General features: G+C 47.4%; 1 protein-coding gene across 1 annotated transcript in view; it reads right to left on the minus strand.

Annotated features, from left to right (window-relative positions):
* Positions 1–775: 775 nt before the first annotated feature.
* The window catches only part of LOC122392916 (tripartite motif-containing protein 2-like), a 105,268-nt gene continuing 82,212 nt past the window's right edge, over positions 776–23,831 (minus strand). Inside the window, exons 13-15 of the mRNA XM_043388278.1 lie at positions 10,487–10,698; positions 3,431–3,571; positions 776–2,388 (exon numbers count right to left, since the gene is read on the minus strand). Of these exons, the coding sequence (XP_043244213.1) occupies positions 2,227–2,388; positions 3,431–3,571; positions 10,487–10,698 (515 nt within the window). The 3' untranslated portion in view covers positions 776–2,226. The remainder of the gene's footprint in view (positions 2,389–3,430; positions 3,572–10,486; positions 10,699–23,831) is intronic.

The raw sequence follows: 23,831 nt of genomic DNA on the forward strand, positions 1-23,831 counted from the left end.
GCTGGTTGGGTGGAGCTCACGCCACCCTATCGGTGGCTGCCAACGTGTGATATTGATCGTGTTATCGTGACTGACACGATCCAGAAGTAGCAGGCCACGGCGGCCGGGCGTGACGGAGGCCCGACGCTACACGTGGGCTCTGTTTGTCTCAGACCAGACCCCGTGGATGTGATCCAGTCCTAAACAACTGCATAATTCTCACACACCTTACATCACAGCTGCAGGGCGAGTATAACGTAATTAATGCAAGTAAAAATGATCGAGCCTTTGGAATGGAAATCATTGCAGGTGACCAATAATGCCTCGGGGATGGACGCATTTCAAAGTACGTATTATAATCATAACAGAATTGCATCAGCTGACATGTACGTACTTACATGTGTGAGACCAATGACTGGTTTGGTTACATGAGATGTATTTTGACGACAGCTCCGTGCGACGTTCATAAGATCAACAAATGTGCTTTCAATCTCATGTCGTATCTAGTCACACCAGGCGCGCACACCGCACGTGGCAGGCGTTCGGTATATCGCAAGTTACTACCGCAGTTATTACATGACGTAAGGCCAGCCAAATTTTGTGACGTTGTTCATAAACCGAAATTTGAATATCATATGCAAAAAAAATCAAAGTGTCCACGTAGAATATGAATATGATATACCTATCAGATTTAGATTTGAATAGCTTTTGGGAACAGACGCATACAACCGACGCATACAACACACAAGTCAAAAATTATCCGCAACTATCAAGCTCGAACAAGCAACAGACCCACGCAGTGACACAGCGTATATTGTATCCAAAAACGGTTCGGGCCCGACAGCGGTCCATGGCGAGTCGTCGCGTGCCGGAGACGCGGCGCCCTAAGCTAGGCGTGCTGCACATATACGGTACTTGGAGTGCGAGTGACCCGGCACCCAGAACTTGTGACTCATTCGGCGCAGCTGGGGAGACCCGCGGACGTCCACACACTCACAGATAGGCAGACATCACCCGGTTCAACCCAGCGCCCCCCCCCCCCATCCCAGTCAGACTGGCTCCATACCCCGCGCCACACAGCTCAGTGAAACCAACAACTGGCCAAAGAAGCAGCACTTCGGCCGGTCGCTAGCGGCTATTGCAATAATGCCACTACCACAAAAGTGAAGTAATACTAGCAAACGCAGCAGGCCATAAGTAGCAACTATAGCACCGCCCATCGTGACATGTGGTTGTCGAATATTCACATAAAAGATCAACACTACAGCGCACGAAAATCTAAAAAACATACAGAAGCCCTTGTTTTAATATTTAAATATTTTAACAAAAGCACAAGTAAATTACGTTCAATAAATACCATCCCATAATTCGTAACGTCTTCGAGCACCAGCGCCGCACGATGTAACATTTTTACATCATTTTACCAGTCCATCAGCACGAGAGGACCCGTCACCTCGCCTCTCCCCGTCCTACCCAGAAGGCACAGAAGGGTCGCCGTCCCGGTGGGCCGCCATGTCCCTCGCCCCTGACACGTGCTAGAAGTACCACCTGTTATCGTTTATGACACCGCACAGGGGCACCGTTCATCAGTGCAGTAATATAGGACGGTTACATCAGCAGGAGCGGGCTGTTTTCCACGCTCAGCGGTGCGTCGAAAGGCGCACGGGCTCGGCTGGATATAAACGGACCGCGGTCCAAGCAGCCACCAGGACCACTGCAATAATAATCAGTTCCTAAGTACGGCTGACAGCGTAGCTCGGACAGGCTCCAGACCTAACCCCGTATTATACATCGACAGCAAGCATTCACGGGGAAATTTTCCCTGTCTGATAAATAGCACGGCGCACTCTGCGCTGACTGCCAATGTACGTACGTTCTCTCCCTCTGCACTTCCGTTCGTAATAAAGCACCAGGCGCCCACAGCGACTGTCTTATGCAGGCGGAGATATTAGTGGTCCGCCGCAGGATTGCAGTGGTTGCCACACAAACACGGTCGCCGTAAACAGCCTCGGGGTACGCCGTCGGGTGGACGGGGGACGGACCGGCGCACCCCGCCAGCCGCCTTCCCCGGGTACAGGTATCGGGGGGGTTCGACCTTTGGGGACGGACCAGGCGCGCCGGGCAACATTCAGCCACCAGCCGTCAAGGGCAGGAACGGCGTGGTATGGTAGGCTCAGAACGGCACGGCACATGAGGCACAGCGCAGCACGGAACAGGACGGCACGGCAGTGGAGACCATCACGGGTGTTACGCTGCCAGAGGGTGGTAGGTGTAGAACTTGATGGCGTGGTTGCCCGTGTCGGCGACGATGACGTGTCCCTGCGGCGACATGGCCAGACCCTGCGGTCCGTAGAGCGGAGTAGCGCCGGTGTTGACGATTGACAGGTACCGACCCGTGTTGTCGAACACCTGTAATAGAGTCAGCGGTGTCAGGACAGAATGGTGAACGGAGAGAGACACCAAACGGGACGAGGCGTTGAAAGAAACGGAACGCAGCTCTGCACTGGGCGGCAACGCTGGGACGGAGAACACTAGGACGGAGATCAGCTTCCAATACAAACCAATCATCAATTCTCCACACAAACCATTGTAAATGGGACGCAAGGCGATGGATTCTCACAAGAGCGACACCGCTAAAATCCTAATGATTTCGTTCGGATGCTCTTTGCCCAGATATCACGTCGTGGAGCTAAGTACCATCAGCCACACATGATTTAAACCGAAATATCAAACAAAATAACAGGAAGAACGGGCGGCTCGTTTAACAGTGACCCGACTACCACGGTTCGCTGGCGCCTGGCATGACGACGCACATATATCTGTATACACGGCCGGGCCAGTGCGGGGCGCGTCTGCCCGCCAGAGTGGCGCCTGCGGTCCCGACATCGGTGGCGTATTGTGGCCACCTCCTCAGACGCACCGCCGCAGACCCCAACACCCTGGGCCCCACCGCCTCGCACAGCGCGGCGTCAAAACAGCCGCGGCGCAGGACTGGAGGTGCGGCGTCGGAGCGACACGGTTCTCATCTCGGGCCGCGGCTGGACAAGCCCATCAAAATGCTGATAAAACAGAGCGCCTGGCGCCGTCTGACAGCCCATTAGCGCCCGCCAGGTCGTTAGGGGAGGGTAGCTGGGTCAGCCCTCCGGAAGTCTGGTACAGAGGTGGTTCTTCGCTCAATGAAGGCGCATACGCGAATGCCATCCTTTAAATGGCCTGTGTACACAACTGCTATCGAAGTTTTAATCGCCCATCACTGCGTTCGACTGTTGCCCTTGTCCCACTATGCCTGATTCTCCAGTTATATGTTCTAACACACCTGTTTACGGCTGTTTCCCTAGTTATAACGCACCTGTTTACGGCTGTTTCCCCAGTTCTAACACATCTGAATGCGCCTGTTTCCCCAGTTACATATAGCGCACCTGTATGCGGCTGTTTCCCAGTTATAACGCACCTGTATGCGGCTGTTTCCCCAGTCGGCCACCAGAATGTTGTCGTAGCGGTCTGTGGTGACTCCGGTTGGCGCGTTAAACTGACCAGGAGCCTCGCCGTTCCCGCCAAAACTGAACAGGTGTTTACCGTCCGCATTGAACACCTGGCGAATAGAACGCGCAATTTAAAAAAAAGAGTTAGAAAACGGGTAGGTTACAGCCAACAAAATAGACGGTTGGGTAGACAACAGGACCAGGAGGAACAAGGCAGACTGAACGGGCTGAATGGACTGGCATTCAGCTCATGGAAGGAAGCACTGTTTTTTTTTTTTTTTTTTTGCAAAAGCTGCCAGTCAACATCTAACACAGCGTCGAATAAATCAAACTGGCTGGTTCATTATAACATTTAGAAGTTGAACCTGAGAGTGACAATATTTAACATCCTGTTTCTTGGCGTACATTCACATTTTGAAGAATTATGACTTTTTTTCATTGTCATTGGTCAGTGGTCACTGATCCAAACCGTTTAGCTCCAACTCCAAGCAATCCTCTTCTTGTTTAAACAGATATAATTTATCAGTGACGCAATTGGTCATTGGTAGTGCAGTTATTCCCAAGTGGGCAGTGGCTGACTGATTGGATAAATGACTTTATTTGTTAGAAAATAAAATATTGAGACGTGAAGTCGTCCGAGCCCATAATCGTAATTATCTCATTTGAAGTTCGAGCTTGATGCGTCAAGCATTCATAGCACACAATATCTAACAATGTTTTATGGAAGTGAACCATTTCCGTTAACCCGCGCGGGGCTGGGGTCTCCAGCCGAACGCGCGGGGCTGGGGGGGGGGGTAAATTTTACCCCCCCCCCCCCTGTTATCTCCCGAACTAATGGTCCGATTTGGAAAATTCAAACGCCAATCGAAAGATCTCATCACGAACAACTAAAAACATGTACTTAATTTTAAGTTTGAGGTCAAGGTCAAGGTCAGGTCAAGGGTACAAATTGCAAGTTCCTACAGTATCGGCCTTGCACCGTAGTTGCCGAAGAATGGAGTCATGGACTGAGACTGATCGCCCAAAACGTGTTCTTAGGCTACCAAGACAATATTCGTTGCATACAATATCATTCAGAGGTCAAGGTCAAGGTCAGGTCAGGTCAGGTCAGGTCACCAAAAACAAAATATAGAAAAGGGCATGTGCGACACATGTTTTATGGGTCATTTTACTCATAGAATTCAATAGGCACACTCAATAAGTGATATAGACCACCTCTGGATGAATTTCAGGTCGAGGTCAGGTCAAGGTCAGGTCAAGTGAGGTCAAATTTTGAAGTTGGTTGCTAAGGCCTAAAAAGGTGTCTATCTGATGCAGTTTTTCACGGCGAGTCGAATGGTGCTATTTTTGTTTCCGTACGAGGTCTAGAACTTCCAAAAAAGTCATTTTTCAAAATTTTTGTGTGTCGTGACGTCATACAATTTTGAATAACTCCCACATTTTTGAACCGATTCTTCTAAAACTTGGTATGTAGGTACACATAGACCACTTCTCTGACATATATTCCGGTTTTTTTCGATACACTCAAAATTTTGGATTTTATAGCTATTTTCCCAAAAAAGTCAGTTTTTTGGAAAAATTTGGGCCAAAATCCAAAATTTTCAAGAAACCGAGATGGCCATTTGATAGACATAGTAGAATTACGTATATCCTTTTTTGCTACGTCTTGATTCTTTTAAAAATGAAGATGTTAGCGGTGTTTGAACTTTTGCCGTTTTTAAGGCGAAAATGGCGAACATGACGTCACTAAAACGTCAATTTCTCAAAAATTTTCCGACGGATTTCGCTCAAATTTTCAGGGAACGTGTCACATTGATGTAAGAAAAGGTACTGAATGTTTGGCGGCGCTGCGCGCCGCCGTTTTTGAGATATTGCAAAAATTCGCGAGGGGGGGGGGGTAAAATTTACCCCCCCCCCCCAGCCCCGCGCGGGTTAATAAACGCCAATGTTGCAACACAAAATGCTGCTTTCACGTCAAATGTATTGCATCCGGGATGGTAGGTATTAGTGGTGTCATTTTCCAAAAAATGTCTGACCGATACCGACCGAAATCAAAATTTGGGAAAAATTTCCGACCGAATACCGACCGATAACATCCCAAGCCAAAATTTGACCGAAATTTGACCGAAATTCTATTTGCTATTACTATACCCCAAAATTAAAATAATTGGTAAATTCTGATGGAAAATAATGGGAAATGGCATTTCAGTCCAAATTCAGTCAATTCCTAGCCACTGCAAAATACATTTTGTGGTAGAAGTTACATTGCTAAGGGTAGACTAGGAACACATGGACCTCAGCATTTCACAGATTTGGTTAATTAGAATTGTCAAGAATCTGCTGTGGTCTACAATGTAAGGAAGAATACTCATTATGTTGCAAAAGCACGATCAATTAGTAAGTCCAATGGTTGGTAATAGGTATGTTCATGACAACATCCCCTAGGAGAAAAGGCAGAATCAAAACACCACAAAACACATCAACACTGCTTGGAAACTGGCCTTGAGTCTTGAGATGTGGTCTGAGATACTCTACGAAGAATTTGACACTGAAAATCCAGCTGAAAAGGCAGGTATTAGGTAGCTCTGAGCCTGAATTTCGTCCCAAAAATGAAATGAAAATTCATTAAACTGGCACTTTGTCTTATCTTTACAAGAAAACACAATATGCAGACAAAATTAAGTGGCGCAAAATAATAGTAGAACCCAGTAGAACCCAAGTAGAACCAAGGATTGACTTTTAAGATCCTCTCTTCCCTAACTAAAGGATGTAAGACGATGACGTAATATTTATTTATATGCCCTTTTGGTTGAATTATTGAAGTGAAACTAATTTTCTTGTAGTGAATTACACTTACAATGTTGATTTCATTAGACTTCAAATCAAAATCGTGTTGGACCATTAACATCAATAAAATCATTCACGAGGCAGCATGTAACAATCCAAAACCTTTTTTGCAGCAACTTAATCAGCTGGTTTAAAGTCGCTGTTATGGCGCATCTGTTTCAAAATCCCTTGTGTTTGGAGATGATGCAGAAAGCGGACATGGCCCTCTAGTTTTTATCAAGATTCCTATGTTTTTATGTTGTGGTCATCTAGATTTCAAACATTTGGTTGGTACCTGCAATATTTAAGGAGAATGTGGAATAGTAGAACACCTGTGAAATGTAAATTGAAATGTGATCACTGCTAAGTGCTTAGTGCTAACTGTCCAGTCTTCAGAAACACATTTCAGTAATTCAAGTTCTTTTTGTCCTTGCATTTTTGATCACTGTATAATGATTTTTGTAGGCAATACTTCTTTGATTACAGGTGATATCTTAACAGTTAGACTGGAATTGAGTTTCGAAATTGTGTGTATTTGTGGGGCCAACTGAGTCAAAATCAGCCTGCTTGTAGTTGTGGTTGCACAATGGGTGGCTGCTGCCTGCTGGGTGGGATCAGGATCGGTACTGAAGTTGCCAAAATGTGGCATCTCTTGTAGCTTTTGGGGGAAATTTTGCAACTCTTTATCATTAACATCCCAATAAATTTCATTTTAACTAGGCAAAAATGGAATACTTTCTCTTTTTGAAAATGGTTTCACTGGCAGGGTGACCGAAAGTGTCCGATTTTTGGGGGGCCTGACCGACCGATTACCGAATCGGTCAGCATATCTTTTCGGTAACCGAAATTTTCGGTAACCGATTGACATCACTAGTAGGTATGGCCTCTGAAAATCCTCAATTGCCCAGAAGTTGTCGTTCATCTCAATAAGAACTGACATTCCTCTAGTATTACATTTATGCACAACATACCGGCTGTAAGAGATACCAGTTGTTAAGAACAGTTGATAGCTGAGCTTATGAATGTTTGCATCACCATGGCGATTTGTGTAAAGCACCGACTGATACGAGAATCTGACACAGCCATGTCTGACCCACGCTGCCTAGATTTAGTATTGATCATGGACGCCGTGGAAGGCATCCGTTGGCATTTTCCATAGCTACTCTGTCTGGTGCCTGGTGCCGACTGGATGTCTGTTTGCTCATTTCCATGTTTGCCACTTGCACAGCAACAGCATCTGAACTGCCGTCTGGACTGTAACGGACTTTATGAACCCATTAGTCTAGAATTTCTGCCGGTATGCCACAATATGGGTTCACTTCACTCATCATGTTGACTCCGTGTTATCATGGCAGGGTAAACCGTAAACATGACGTCACCCTCACCAAACACATTCATTCTCTGAACAGCAGACGGCTGACGGACGGTCTGTAGTCTCGAGGCGCCGCGCCGACGAGCGGCCGCCGGAGCGGTGAGCAGGTAGGCTGTGCCGCCGTGCACCGGAGTGATGCGGTACAGCCTACCTCTGCTCCGACGGCAGCCGCACGGGGTGATGCCACCGAGCCGCAAGACGAGTTTGCAGCTGTGCGGCTTGAGCCGAGCTAAATTGTGGAATTTGCAATGTGCATCTTACAGCAAACTGAATTGTGATCGTTTTACATACGCCAAAGATGCTTCAAAAACTGTCTTAGATATTCCATGACTGGTTGATGTCATAGGCGGCGGAACGGGGAGGGCACCGGGGCACCGTGCCCTCCTTTGATTTTGGCATTTTAACATTAGTCCTATGGACGTTCCATGGTAAGAATGGGATCAAATGTCGGCAGTGCCCCCCTTTAACTGAATGCGTTCCTCCGCTACTGGTTGATGTGTTCCACATTATGTTGAGAAGCAGCAACCAGTAGAACCAATTCGATGTTTTCCTCATATCACACCCAATTTACCAGTTCTAGCCGTTTTTGTTCTGTTTTCTAAATCAAGAAAGTGCGTATATTGGCCACCCATTGGAAATTTAGATCGTTTGCAAAATCCAAGGCTTGTTACGATGACGTTTGCTGAGCACATGTGCGCCATAATTCCAATCAGCCCGTCCACGTGCCGTGTTGTGACCCGCAAAACTCGCGGCGAGTGATGCCCGGGCCCTGGCAGTCGGACACGGTCCGTCTCCCGCCGCCCACCCGACGTCTGGCCGGCGACATTTAACGCGAGCGGCGTTTCCGGCTCACCGCCGCGGCTGGTCTGCCACAGAGTCCAGGCCCGTTCCAGGTTAATATATGTGATGGGTTATATAACAGAAGGGAGCTGCAAAAAGGGAACGTTTATGTACTTAACCTGATTATCATTAGCTGCAGTTGGCAGCCTTCCTTTGGTCATTTGGTGAGATGGTGTCGGTCAAATGTCAGTTCGTCCAGCCTTTCCCTGCATATGGAGCAACTCAGCGCTCAGTGCTCGGAGGAGAACAATTAGACTGCACTACAGCGCATCCTGCATGGTCTACTGGGCAGATGCTTCACAATAAGTGGTGCGGGATTTACTCGACAGCCCTTACGTGGATGTGCTTGCATAACGAGCATAGAGTGTTGGTGTTCTGATTTAGGGGTATACCGGGTGGCCCAGAAAAAACGTTCCCAACTTTAAATCAATATTTCTCAGAAAGTGATAAAGATACAACATTACAACTTCCAATAGTCAATGCGGCATATATTTTCAGCAAATGGTATGATTTTTATGTCATTCGGTCAATTACTTTTTAAACGGTTCGTGTTTTTAGCATGCCATGTAAAAATTACTTTTTTGCTCAGATGTTTGCTAAAAAAATGTGAGTGAACGGGCCACTTCCATCACGGCACCACGGCCTGCAGCCATGACTGCTACTGGCAACTAGTCTCATTGATGGTTCAGGCCTCAGGGTGACACATTCCCTCTAGCTTTTTTCCTTATTCGGTCGATTTACTGTTTGATCTTCTTGAAGGGAGGGCTATCAGCAGTAACCCATGCACCGTGCCACTCGCCACTCCTTCTGCTCGAAAAGGGGTTGTTGAAACGAATGGCATCCATTACCACTATTTTGGCTCAGTATTTGAATATTTGGCACCTACCTAAGTGGGACAAAAATATTTAAAATAACAACACACGTGCTGGTTTCATTCACGTGTTCTTTTTTCCATTTCTTTCTAACATAGTATGTCTAAGCCAATCATCAATACCGTTCAACATCGGCAAAAAATGCAAAAATGCCTTACTTAATTCAACATAAGATTGCTGGCTTGAAAATGATGGTGCAGTGTTATAATTTGGCATACCAATGCGCAAAGAAGTGACGCAACCTTGATGACAATTTTGGCTCGTTATTTGCACTCGAATTTGAGATATAGGACTCCAAAGTTCGGAACGTTTTTTTTTTTGGGCCACCCGGTAAGTTGGAGCATTGTCACCAGTTGAATGAAATTATAGTACCATGATCTAAAGAGAAAGTTCATGAATCATGCATAACTCATTTCAAAATGAATAGCCATAGTCTGATAACAAACGCAATGGATTCAACTTGTAAAAGACCGTCTCCAAAAGTTTGGCGCAGTCACGCTGGTTTTAAACAATCATAGTTTAGCGCCAGTCTGAGTTTATTTTCATACCTTAACCAGCAAAAATATGACGCCGATGGTGAACTTCACCACCCAACTGAAACGTGACACGGTCATTCGCAGAAACGCCGCTGTGGATTTAGGTGGTGTCCATTCTGTACGAGTCATGAACCGGATCCATCTGTCTGACGGGCGTCCTCCGGTCTCAGAAGCACAGATAATCCTGGGTTTTTATTATCAAGCTAATGGGTATTGCCTACTTACGTAGAATTAAGACCATGGTTGACATAATTATGAGTTGGTACTTCATGTGAAACCCAGCCTCCCCCCCCCCCCCCTAATCCCATCCTGATTGCCTTCATTACTCAACATTGTTCCGTGAAAATATCTTCCTCCCCGTGACCAGCCTTTCTGATCTCATGACAGCTTTCTTGGACCCCGTGACCCCTACACCCGAAACAATTCTCTTCGAGACTTGACTCTGTGGTCAACCTACTGATCAAATGAACGTCCCCCATCCTACAAACGTGAAAACTCAAATACCCATTGACCCGTGACCAATGACCATACCCCTGGCCCCGTGACCAATGTAACCGGCCGCACCGACCCGTGACCCACCTTGACGGAGTGGTTGTGGAAGTCGGTGACCACCACGCGGTCCTGGCTGTCGACGGCCACGTAGTGCGGTCCCGCGAACTGGTGCTGCGCCGTGCCGCGACTGCCGAACCGGGCCAACAGACGTCCCCCGGTGGAGAAAGTGACCACCGCAGAGCCCCGGTTATCCACCACCAGAAGATTACCGCGACGGTCGGTGGTCACGCCCTTCGGACCTGAGGAGCAGAAACGAGGGGGGTCAGGCAGATGGTCGAAGACATAGGAGCAAACAGGACAGAGACGCTCAGAATTGCGATAGAAATGTTGATGACGTATGTTATGTATGCTGTAAGTGTATCGTGATGATGCACTCATTGCAATTGGAAGGATGAAACAGTTTTTAAAATCAGACAGGGAATCCAGGAATCGCTATAAATAAGCGGATAAAGAATAAAAAAAGAACGAATCAAAGTAAGACACCGGCTTAACGATGCAGTAGCTCAAAGAGGTCAGCGGTCACCAAGGGGGTATGGGCTACCAATCGAGCGTCAGCTGATTGTCTGTCAGCGTCAGCGGCCAAAGTTCAACAGCCGGCATATTGGTGGACGTTTTGGGCAACATCCGGCGCCGGCCGATGAGCGCCAGTCAACAGTTACCAAATCGCCAGTCAACAGTTACCGAATCGCCGGTCGATGGACGATGGCGGGCGATAGCGATGAGGGGCGGCGAGTTCACGGACCGCGGCAACCGCTCCCGAGGCGGGCAAAAAATTACAGCGGCGAGGTCACGGACTGCGGCCAGGTCACGGACCGCGGTCAGGTCACGGACCGCGGTCAGGTCACGGACCGCGGCCAGGTCACGGACGACGGCCAGGTCACGGACGACGGCCAGGTCACAGACCGCGGCCTGCACCGCTCCCGAGGCAGGCAAAAAAGCAACGCAGCAGCCAGGTCACAGAATGCATCCGGGTCACGAACCACGGCCACCGATCCCAAGCCGGGAAAAAGCACAGTGCTACCCGGGCATCAGGGTGGCAGTAAGACGGGGACTTAGCTATCGCATCCAAATATTTATTGAATGGGAACCAAACGATGCCAAATATGGTTATACCACACCACGCACAGCCCTACAGAATTGTTTGATAAAACAGCATTATTTACGTCCACTAGAACTCATGGTTAGTGGTAACGTCAGCCGTGTCTGTTTTGCCAATGCCTATATTCAGAGCAGCCGTTCTGGCGGCGGCTCCTTTCCATTTCTGGAGGATATGAGGGGGTAATTGCAGTCCGGCGGCCGTGTGGGCGTGCCGTTAGGATGGGCTCAGCCGGTGAGCGGCAGACACGTCTCGCTAGGATCAGTGTAGCCGGACACAGGTCCGACCCGACGGCCCGTCTCGGCACGGTCCTCCACGACCGTCAGAGTAGCCAGTAAATACATACGTCTGCCGTATAACGCCGAGGGGGTCAGCATCACTAGAGGTTTACCCCCATCACTCAGCATTACTGAGGGCCATCGGTGGGGATAGAACTCGGGGAGCTACGTAAGAGGCGTTCCAAGTCCACTGTGCGTAACCCATTGAGTGGCTGTGTGGCTTCGGTGATTATTATAACAAAAACGTCCAGGATATGCTCAAAATAGCTCAGTAACATTTCAGATATGTTGCAGTGCACTTCTTTGGTAGCGTGCGTCAGGTCGCCTACAAAAAAGGCAAAAAAAACGTTTATCTCGCTTTATTCATCCCAAATGCTGGAAAAGAAGACCTATTATAACGAATGTATGCTATGGCAACAGGAACATGTCAATCTGATGGAGGCTAGTCTTACAAATTGAGTTATATTTATGCGAAGAGATCACTGACCCAGACCAAAACCGTTTAGGTCCTGATCGACGTGTCTACAAAGTTAGGCCGATAAACGGGCTATAAGCAGCCACAGACAGCGTCTGGTTCTGGGCGGCACCCCTCCCGGCATCTCCGTCTCTGGGCAGCCCCTCCCCCTCACCCCCAGCAGACCTCTGACCTCAGCGTGCCGTCCGTGCTGCAGCCAGCCGTGACGGTACTGCTGACCGTAACGGCGTCGTTACGTGCGTCGCGGGGCGACGTGACGTTGAGGGGTGCGCGCCGGATGTGGGCAGAGAACCAGGGTGCCGCCGGGACCTCAGACACGCCCTCTCTGGGAACTCCGAGCCGCTGCCCGGCGTCAACAGTGGTCCGCAGGAGGCGGCCGTTCCAGGGAACCCAATACGGTAATTGTCACCGGCTGAGACTGGCGTTCCCTGAATGTGGATCACCAGTGAGTCTAAGTCGAGAAGATCTCTGAGCTGAGTGCAACCTTAGAAGCTGAGGAACTTCGTCCGATTGACGTCAGTTCCGTTAGAAGCGAAGGAGACAGTTTTTCGAGCATGCATTCACTGGAATATCCATCGTCCATTCCATAACCCTCTTCCCTTTCCCTCACTCGGCGTCCAGCCACCACGGCTCTCGCCGTCCGTACTCTGGCGCAGGGGTGCCTGGCAACAACCGGCTTGTCCTAGATCGGCCGCCAGGATGGGCGATCCAGTGACCCAGTCTGTCCATCGACAGGGGCGGGGAGACGCCGCCGCCGACGCCCCCGCCCCCGCTCGCCCAGTGTGCCGACGATAGCAGGCGTCCGTCGGCCCACAGTAGGTAAATACTTATACGCTGCATTCAGGGTGCATTCATCTGTCTGCATATACCGTACAGAGTGAATGTCATGCGGTCCTGTTACTGAGGCCGTGTATGCAAACTGCAAAGGTTGCCTCCATCACCAGACTATTACCTGTGAGTGCGGTGTCATAAAGACAAGTATGGGGAAAAACACATTGGCGTACAGAATCGCGGATCATAAAGTCCGTCTGTATAATCCACCTTTATCATTCATGAATTACTGTGAACGAGCTATTCGCTGTGTCCCATGTAAGTGCATCAGTTGGCGATAAGACTTCTTTTCACATCTAAATGAGGTCGCAGTTGTGCAGAGGTTACGTCCAGAAAAAGGCGATTGCCTTGCGGTACACAAAACCCATTAGATTCGGATTACATTAGCCAGCATTGGGAAATGAACACTGAGCACGACTGTTCATCAAACGGTTAAAATCGAATTGTGTGGAACACTTATATTCAAAACGTGTTCCCTTCAAGCTTTGGTCGCAACTCATAATAGTATAAGCTTCCCGTCTCCAGCGCTGGACCATTGGACATCGGACACTTTCCGTTTCCAGAGGACATAGCGCTGCTTCAGATGTCCTCCCGCTTCTATAGAACAGTCCCTCCTTCTGTAACGGACGGATTCCTTTTTCGGGAAACCTTACCTTCTCCTAAGGGCCGATCTTTTTTCCACAGACCTCTTATCTTATCCTCAAGAATCCAGCTCCAGAGAGACCCGGCCGCGGACCTAACGAATGGGTGTAGTAGAGCGGCGCCCACCGACCTGACTGGGTCTGGGTGCGGCGCCTGCCGACCTGACTGGGTCTAGGGTGCGGCGCCCACCGACCTGACTGGGTCTGGCTGCGGCGCTCGCCGACCTGACGGCTCTGAAGAGCGGAGAGCAAGCGCTCCGGTCCGCGATGCGCGATGTTTGGACGGATCTGCGGCTTTTTGCGGGCCCGCCGGTGTTTTGCCTCGCAACTGGCGCCGGGACACTTGACAAACGGTCGCGTGGACGCGGCCGAGTGGTGTCGGACCGACGCAGCGTCGTCACGCGCCGGTTACAGCACCGACATATGTCAGGGCGGCGCCGCCAGTGGCGACAGGACGATCTGGCGGGGACTGGCAGCGCGAGCGACACCGGCCGCCGGGCGCGCACGGCCCACGGCGTCCCTCTCGAACGGCTCCACCCCGGCCGCCGCCGCCTTACGACCGGCGTGATCTCTCTGTCCGCGGCAGTATCACCCACGACTGGCCGGGTTTAGTGGCGATCCAGCGGCCCTTACCTGGCCTATTCTCTGCCGTGTCACGCTGTAGGCGCCCACGGCTACCAGCTCTCCGTCCGGCGGCGGCGGTAACCGGGCGCCGATTGGCTCTCTCGACTCAAGTGAGCGGCCAGCTCTCAGCTCGGCCCGGAGCCATCACCGCAATCCAGTTGTCTCTGATGGAGACACAACAGAGACGGCCGTCCTGACCTTGATCGGCAATTGTGCCAATCTGCGGGACGACAGGCGCTCTCACTTCCCGATTACTGGGCCATCTCGTTACCTTGTGCATACATCCACCTAAAATGGTCACTTGTTAGCGCAGTCACCGATCGCTGTCGATTCGCCAATATCTAACGGAAACCTGTGTCTTCTCATTCACTGTTGAGCCGCACCCCTCAGGCATGACACCTTGGTTTTTGCCTCACCCTTCCCATGTTGGTAGAAACACCTCTATCTGCATCTCTTTTCAACCGCTGCCGTCGCTTGTCGTGCCTTAGCCTTTCCACTGGTAGAAAACTCGTGAGAAAAACCCACCCGCCTGAGAGAAAACTTTGCTGAATGCGTCGACACTTATGCCAAGAGCCGGGACCGCTATTTCTGTCCGGTCTGTGTTACGATATTAATGAAATTGCCGTCCGCGCTGAGCGGCAGCCGCTACGAGTTCGTACATGCGTCAGCCGCGACGGTTCCGGAAAGAGTACATCCGCCAGGCATTGTGTGGTGTGCAGTGCGCTCCATAACCGGGCATTGTGTGTGTCTGCGTTTGTGTGTGCCTGGGCGCATACATCACAGTGAACAGCATTGTCTTATATGGCTTCATGCAAAGGGACGGCCACAATCGGGTCTTTATGTGTGTACTGTTTATCACACAAGTGTTCACGCGGTTGCGCGAAGTTGACCTAGTGAAGACATTCATATGGCATGAATTGCTCGTTAAACTGATGTTGATATATTTAGTTTATATGTATAAATTAATCTGCAATTTATTAAATAAAATGGTGGCATACTTCAAGTATGCCAACTTCAAGGAGGTCGGCTCACAATACTTTGATACTCATTCTGGGCAATCGTGCGCACGACAAATTAGTGCGAGCACAATTAATGCTTACGTTCACTGAACGAGGAGAAGAAAGTTAGGCGGTGAACACCGCCTAACTTTCTTTTCCTGAAAAGCTGAAAAAGGCAAAAACAAAAACAAAGAAAACTGAAAAGCCAAGATGTTTGTGGATGTTGTATGTATAAATACAACAAGATTCTCCAAAGGAATGGGTATCACACTGTCGAGGGTGGCGGGAGATACGTGATATGTCCCCACCCCTGCCTTTACTCGCTCAATATTACAACTCAGTCAGATCATATGAAAGTGTCACAATGAGTTTTCAACTTGCAACTTCCTGGTTTGCTATCTGTTTCAACTGTAAAGACGACCATTAAAATGCTCGCCAGCGAACCACGCGACATTTCTCCTCCGGGGTAATGATCAGAGGCTCATCTTCGACTGGGTGTGGGCAAAGCGAGGCAGTTTTCTGGCTAGGGTAAGGCCTTGTAGCACCATGTATACATGCTTGTAAACTTAGGGGTGACGGTCGTCCCAGTTTACATCATCCGATCGCGGTGATCGGGAAACGTGTTCCTTTCCGAGCACTCGTCAGCCACCAGGGCTCTTCATGTCGCCCTCGCTTCGTCTTCTGTCTTCCTCCAAAGCTTTGCGCCGATGAGTAGGAGAGTGTATTTACAAAATTACATATTTCACTATTGTACATAAAATACGGACGATAGACAGTATACCAATATGCCCGCAGGCGCGGCGAGAAACAAGCTCAACGTATGCGTCACCGTCCGGCTGCCGGGAGAGCCCCTACCGCGACCTTTGTTCACAGTCATGACGTCACGACAATGGGCTCCTAAACGGACGGGCAGCGGCCGCCTCAGGGGTGCCGCCGTGACCTTTGGACGGCGGTTCTATAGCGTATGGCACAGCGGTTACTAGGAAGGTTGAGGCCAGCGGCAGGCCGGTTTACAAATAACAAACAAATTTGACGCGCGATTGACAACAGGGAACAGATTGATTAATAAAGCGGTGACAATATAAATAAAAATGACAACATGAAATGACAAATCGCATAGATGACAAATCGCATAGATGATCCCTACAGTACTCCCTCGCCAGACATGTCGCGGACAAAAGTGACATGGCGATATCTTACCGGAGGTCGTATGACGCGGCCGGAGCGGGTCGTCCGTAGTATCGGCTGAGGCTGCAATGGTGCAGCGTCAGCCCGAGCGACGGCTGCAGGGCGAGTTGGTGCGTCACCGTAGATCAGAAGCTCCGGGCCGCTGGGCTCATTGCTGAGCGGTGGCGCGGCCGGCGGGCCGCTGGACTGAGTACCCTGCGGCTGCACAGTCGCAGAGGCGGAGGACTGCTGCGTAGGCTGGTGTGGCGTCTCTTCCGGAGACGCAGGCTTGCAGCGGTCGATGTTGCTGGTGGGCGTCAGTCTGGGAGCTGGCGAGGAGGTCCGGTAGCGGACGAAGTCGGCTGAGTAGAGAGCAGGCCTGTGCTTCCGGTTGGTTGGTTCGCTGGCGGCTACCGGCTGTTTGTTGGGTGGAGCTGGCGTCGGTTGGGCAAACCCACTCGGTGGATTGCGGCGAGGTGTGCTGAGCGGGGCGTCAGCGTCGATCTGGTGCTGCTTGGCAGTCTTCGTGTTCCGCACGAAGAGAAGTGTTGTGGCAGATGCTTTCGCCCGGCTGCACGGAGGTTCGCAGCGGCGGGCCTTGGTGCCGAAACGCTGGTGGTACCAGCAGACAGAGCTGTCTGGGTACGTCGGCGTCGGAGGGCGTGACGGGAGAGGCGTCTGACGGTCGCGTTGATGAGTCCGGTCGCGGCGGAAGAAGCTGCACGGCACTTTGCAACGGCGTGCCCTGGTGCCGAATCGCTGGTGGTACCAGCAGACGGCATCATCTTTGTGCGTCGGCGTCGGAGAGCACGCTGGTGTCGGCAGCCGTGATGAGCGAGGCGCTGGGCGTCGGCGGGAATGGCTCCAGCCACGATCCCGTCGCAGAGCGTCTTGCAGGCGTCGGTTGCTGGCCTCGAGGTTTTGGATTCTCACGATGAGAGCCGCGATGGTAGCAAGCTGGGCTGTGGACCGGTCCGCTGCATCCAGTTGATGTGTAGGCGAGCCGAAGTTGGTTGCGGGAGGAGCGGTGTGCTGCCGGGTGGCGTCGCTCGACTCCATGGCGTGGTGCTCGAGTAGCTCGTATCACGTCGGGGTCACCAGTGTAAACTTAGGGGTGACGGTCGTCCCAGTTTACATCATCCGATCGCGGTGATCGGGAAACGTGTTCCTTTCCGAGCACTCGTCAGCCACCAGGGCTCTTCATGTCGCCCTCGCTTCGTCTTCTGTCTTCCTCCAAAGCTTTGCGCCGATGAGTAGGAGAGTGTATTTACAAAATTACATATTTCACTATTGTACATAAAATACGGACGATAGACAGTATACCAATATGCCCGCAGGCGCGGCGAGAAACAAGCTCAACGTATGCGTCACCGTCCGGCTGCCGGGAGAGCCCCTACCGCGACCTTTGTTCACAGTCATGACGTCACGACAATGGGCTCCTAAACGGACGGGCAGCGGCCGCCTCAGGGGTGCCGCCGTGACCTTTGGACGGCGGTTCTATAGCGTATGGCACAGCGGTTACTAGGAAGGTTGAGGCCAGCGGCAGGCCGGTTTACAAATAACAAACAAATTTGACGCGCGATTGACAACAGGGAACAGATTGATTAATAAAGCGGTGACAATATAAATAAAAATGACAACATGAAATGACAAATCGCATAGATGACAAATCGCATAGATGATCCCTACATGCTATAAAAAGCACAATATGTATGCTTGGAAACGTGATATTCGCTGTTAATTGCAATACCAGGTTGCTAGGTTAAAAAACTTGGCAATACTGGAAACCTTCGTTTACTAATAAAAATGAGATTTTCATGATGACGGCTACGCATAAAATCGTTCTCTATTTTTATTACTTGAGGCAACGTATTTTTTTTTTTTACATCATCAGCATATTCATTCAATAACACTGAGTGTCGAAAGCGCCTTCCAATGAAAGCAATGTTTCTTATAGCCAATTTTAATTAGAACAAAGAATAAAAATAAGCAAGAATTCAATGAAAAGCTGCGCAAGTGTCACACATTTAGCACATCGTGTTCTCGCGGGGGTGAGCTTGCCTCAAATATAGCTTGCAAAGCCATCCAACTGTCTGCTCAACGATTGAAGTTCTTAGGCCAAGTTTCCGACCGACTTGTTCACAGTTAGCCAACAACATATCCACCACCGTCTGCTTACAACTTTACCTACGACAAGGCGACAACGAAACAAGCCTATAGACTCCGGTTCTAGCTTATTTGAATGCCTTATTGATCAATCATTAACGTTTCGGTGAACTTTCGGCATTGTGTCATCCAATGATGGCATCTGTTGATTGTGCCCAAGCGGCGAGTTTTAATGCAAACAATAATATATATATATATATATATATATATATATATATATATATATATATATATATATATATATATATATATATATATATATATATATATATATATATATATATATATATATATATGTATATATATATATTTATATTTATATATATATATATATTTCTTCTTCTTCTTTCTTTGAGGCAGATGTCATTAAACAGTAAGGCAGCTTTCGCTTTTGATAGTTTTTTGTTGAGTTTTTGAGCTTGGTTGAATGTTTTCTTGATTGTTTCAGGTAGCGAGTTTAATGTTTCAGTTATATTCATTAAAGTTTTTCATTTTGTTGACGCGTTTCGATTGTATTCTCAAACAATCATTTTCAAGACTGAGTACAAAATTAACAGGGTCTGTCGGGATTGGTCGGGATATGCTACTTCTCATTCGTCGTTTGGGAAAATAGCTATGCAACAAAAACATGTGACGGCATAATTATAACACTTTCACTAACCTGGCGCAAATACGACAGTCAACTATTTACATTGATCGACGATCGTACACACATACTACAAACGTGCATGTTTCATGAAGCACTCACGCACCATTTCAATCACTTTCCATAGCATCTACATGACATTCCACACAGTTTCCTACATACCATTCAGGCGTAACACATATCATCTCTACACTCCCCAGAGTGCCAGAGAGATGTTTGTGTACTTTTGTATGTTGAGTGGTGGTTTGTGTCTGGTGATGTATATCGCCTCGTGTATGAACAGTCGATGATGGTCGTTGACAGTGGCGATGATCTCAGTGTTCTCCTTCAGGTGTTTGTGAGTGGGTTTGTGTTTGTGTTGTTCAAGCCAGTGTTCTACTGGGCCGGTGTCTTCTTGGATGTACATCGTGAGTCGCCTACTCAGCGCCGTCGTGGTCGCACCTACGTAGTTGTTATGACGAGGCCTACAATCCTCGTGGGGGCAAGTGTATTTGTAAACTACGTTTGTGCGATTCGACTCCTTGGGTGTGGCGGGGCTGTTCTGCATGACAAGCTGACGTGTCTTTCTGCTCTGGTAGTAAATGTTGATTTGTAGCTGTTCGTCATCTCTGTTGCATGCAGTGTTTTTCTTCACAATGCTCTTTAATATTTGTTCGTCGGTTTTGTATTGTGAGCTCATGTAGTTTTTTGTAGTAGATGTGATGAACTTTGTTCGCACTCTTCTATGTTGTTTGTTGTCTCTGATGATGATCGAGCTGTTTGTGTATCTCTTCGTCTATCTCTGTGTTTGTGTAGCCATTGTTGACGAGAAGTTGTTTTGTTCGGTTGAACTCTGAGTGCATCAGCTCGTAGGTGGAACTCGTTTTGACCGCCCGCGTGACGAAGGCGCGTAGGACGCTGCTTTTGTATTTGGATGGGCACTCACTTTTGGCATTCAACGTTTTACCGATGTTGGTAGGCTTCACATAAACGCTAGTCACATATTTGTCTAGAGTGGCTTGTACGGTTACCAGACATGTGCTTGGATCCGAGAGCTGGATCTATGATCTCAGTGGATCTCTCGACAAAATAGAGGGGTTGGATCTATGATCCGAGTGGATCTCTCGACAAAATTCAGGGGTTGGATCTATGATCTGAATGGATCTCTCGACAAAATTTAGGGGTCGGATCTATGATCTCTGTGGATCCAGCGGGCTAAAATTTGTGGAGGACCTATGATCTGTATGGATCTCACGACAACATGTAGCCAATGAAACCCTTATCCTACATAATTGTACACCTTACAGTGCAATACAATTGAGAATTATCACTTGTGGACATGGTTATTGGTTAAGACCACTTGTGATCATTAGGTATCATCATTAAATTTGAATTTAAATAAACAACATTTGTACTACATTTAAAATAAACCAAGAACATGCATATTGCTACTTTTTGTGACCAATTGTAACTTTTTCATGACAGCACTGATGACAATCTTATCAACAAGCTACAGCCACTTTAATTCAAAGAACAAACAGTACAGACAGATGCAGTGGCAGCAGGGCACTGCAGATTTTCATTTTGGTCCCATTCTTTCTGCAACGCCAGTAGGGCTAATGCTAAAATGCCAAACTCTATGGGGGGCACTGTACCCTGGTGCCCCCCCCCCCCCTGTTCTGCCGCCTACGGACAGATGTTAGGAAATCAAACCTGGAAGCCAAATAGGTCAGTTTTGTTAAAAATAATCCAGCAATCCACTTCTGCCAAGTATGAAATCCCAATCCAGAATGTTCATATGAGCTATTAGTATGTGCAACACAATTTCGATTTAGTAAGAATAGCAACCAACCTCTAATACTTTCCTAATAAAATTACAAGTTCAAAAATGGCATCAACTTCTTCAGATTACCTACTTTTGGCAACTTTTGGCATCCTGCCAGCTGCCACGTATGGTGCCATGCTGTGCTTTTGTTATGAGAGAGTCTCCCAAAAAAAGACAAACGAAATTCACAGCTCACGTTTTGGTAATATGGTTTTATTACGTCATTATCGTTTGACCAATGAAAAATCTTAATTTGACCAAGACCGTAATGATTCCAAAAGATTCCATGTAATAGGCCCTCTAAACTAATGACGTAAGATATTGTTATTCTTTTGAAAAGTGAATAAAATTAAGATGCAAGGCGCACACCGCTCAGGGCCATATAATACAGTTTCAGCTTACGTTTACGTCATTAAATTCAACGCTACAAAGATGATATTCACAAACAATCGTATCGTAAAATCATGTGAGGCAGAAAAAATGAACATTCTTTAAAAAAAGCTCCAGACTTTTGAATTTCCAGTTTGATTTTTTATTTATTTTCATTATACTCGAAGGTAGAACGCCTAGCTCATTTGTTATTTGAAATGACGTCACGAGTTCAATTTAGATACTGAATAATCATTTTACGGTAAATATTGGTCCAAGGCCATTACAATTGATATTTCGCTTCCCATCGCTTCCGCAGGCTGTTGAATATTTTCATACTTTTGTTTATATCTCAGTTTATTTTATCAAATATTTATTTCAATAGATTGAAATACCTTTACCTAACCAAGCCACATGTGTCAGTATCATCTTTTATTGTTTATCAATCAATTGTGGTAGCTGGAAACTGGAAAGCCTCATGGTTGTCTAATGCAAGATCAATGAGATTGTCTTATCAATATCATTATGTAGATTCTAACATGAATTGTGATGTGGTAGGTACCTAGTTATGTATTGTTCATTAGTCATTACTTTGACTTACCTCTATGTTAATTGTTAATGCAAACTTCTCTGTTGGTATGTGAACTGTGAACAATCTTCATGTCACTCAATTCTCTCAAGTTGTGACCGTCATGAGCCTCCTTTATTTTGTATTCTGTATAATGTAACTGGATGCCTTTACTAATATGGTCTTTGTATAAGATTGTTTGTTTCTAACCATACTTTGGTATTCATAACTTCTTATGAAAGAAAGTTGTTAACATTTTGAGCACCTATGTATGAGCTATGATCCCAACGGATCTCACGACAAAATTGGGGAGCCAGATCTATGATCCGAGTGGATCTAGCGACAAAATTGAAGGGTCAGATCTATGATCCCAGTAGATCTCTCGACAAAATTGAGGGGTTGGATCTATGATCTGAATGGATCTCGGATCGGGATCCATGGGATCGGATCTCAGATCCATTTTTCCGGATCCAAGCACATGTCTGACGGTTACGTCTAAAAATGATAGGCAGTTGTCCTGTTGCCTTTCATATGTGAAAGAAAGAACCGAATTTGTCTCGAACTCGCCTGTCAAAAAAAATCAATCGCCTGTCAATCGCCTGTCAAAGAAAATATCTTGCCCCAAATACACCAATATATATATATATATATATATATATATATATATATATATATATATATATATATATATATACATACCGGGTGGCCCAAAAAAAACGTTCCGAACTTTGCAGGCCTATATCTCAAATAGGAGTGCAAAAACGAGCCAAAATTTTCATCAAGTTTGCGTCACTTCTTTGCGCATTGGTATGCCAAATTATAACACTGTACCATCATTTTCAAGCCAGCAATCTTATGTTGAATCAAGTAAAACGTTTTTGCTTTTTTTGCCATTGTTGAACGGAAGTAATGATTGGCTTAGACGTACCATGTTAGAAAAAAATACAAAAAAAAATAGAACGGCTTGAATGATACTAGCACGTGTGTTGCTATTTTATTTTTTTGTCACACTTATGTGCCAAATATTCAAATACTAAGCCAAAGTTGTGTTAATGGATGCCATTCGTTTCAACACAATCCTGTTTCAAGGCAAAGGAGTGGCACGGTGCATGGGTTACTGCTGATCGCCCTCCCTTCAAGAAGATCAAATAGTAAATCGACCGAATAAGGAAAAAAGCTAGAGGGAATGTGTCACCCTGAGGCCTAAACCACCAATGAGACTACTGCAAGTTGCCAGTAGCAGTCATGGCTGTAGGCCGTGGTGCCGAGATGGAAGTGGCCCGTTCACTCACATTTTTGTAAACATCAGAGCAAAAAAGTGATTTTTACATGGCATGCTAGAAACACGAACCGTTTAAAAAGTAATTGACCGAATAACATAAAAATCATACCATTCACTGAAAATATATGTCGCATTGACTATTGGAAGTTTCAATGTTGTATCGTTATCACTTTCTGAGAAATATTGATTTAAAATTGGGAACGTTTTTTCTGGGCCACCCGGTATATACGTAAATAAATACCCCGAAAGCAACTGATGGCACAAGATGAAATAAACATCAACTTCAACTGAAGCACTTTAGGTAAACTTAATAATCATGAAACTTCTCATGTATCAAGACATGAAAGCAACTGAAGGACGGAAAATCGTCGAAGGAGTATGGGGCCTAGCCCCTATAGATTATTTTTTAATGAATAACTTCTAGAAT

Source organism: Amphibalanus amphitrite, unplaced genomic scaffold, assembly GCF_019059575.1.
Source record: "Amphibalanus amphitrite isolate SeventyFive unplaced genomic scaffold, NRLGWU_Aamphi_draft 000506F_arrow, whole genome shotgun sequence".
Taxonomy (NCBI): domain Eukaryota; kingdom Metazoa; phylum Arthropoda; class Thecostraca; order Balanomorpha; family Balanidae; genus Amphibalanus; species Amphibalanus amphitrite.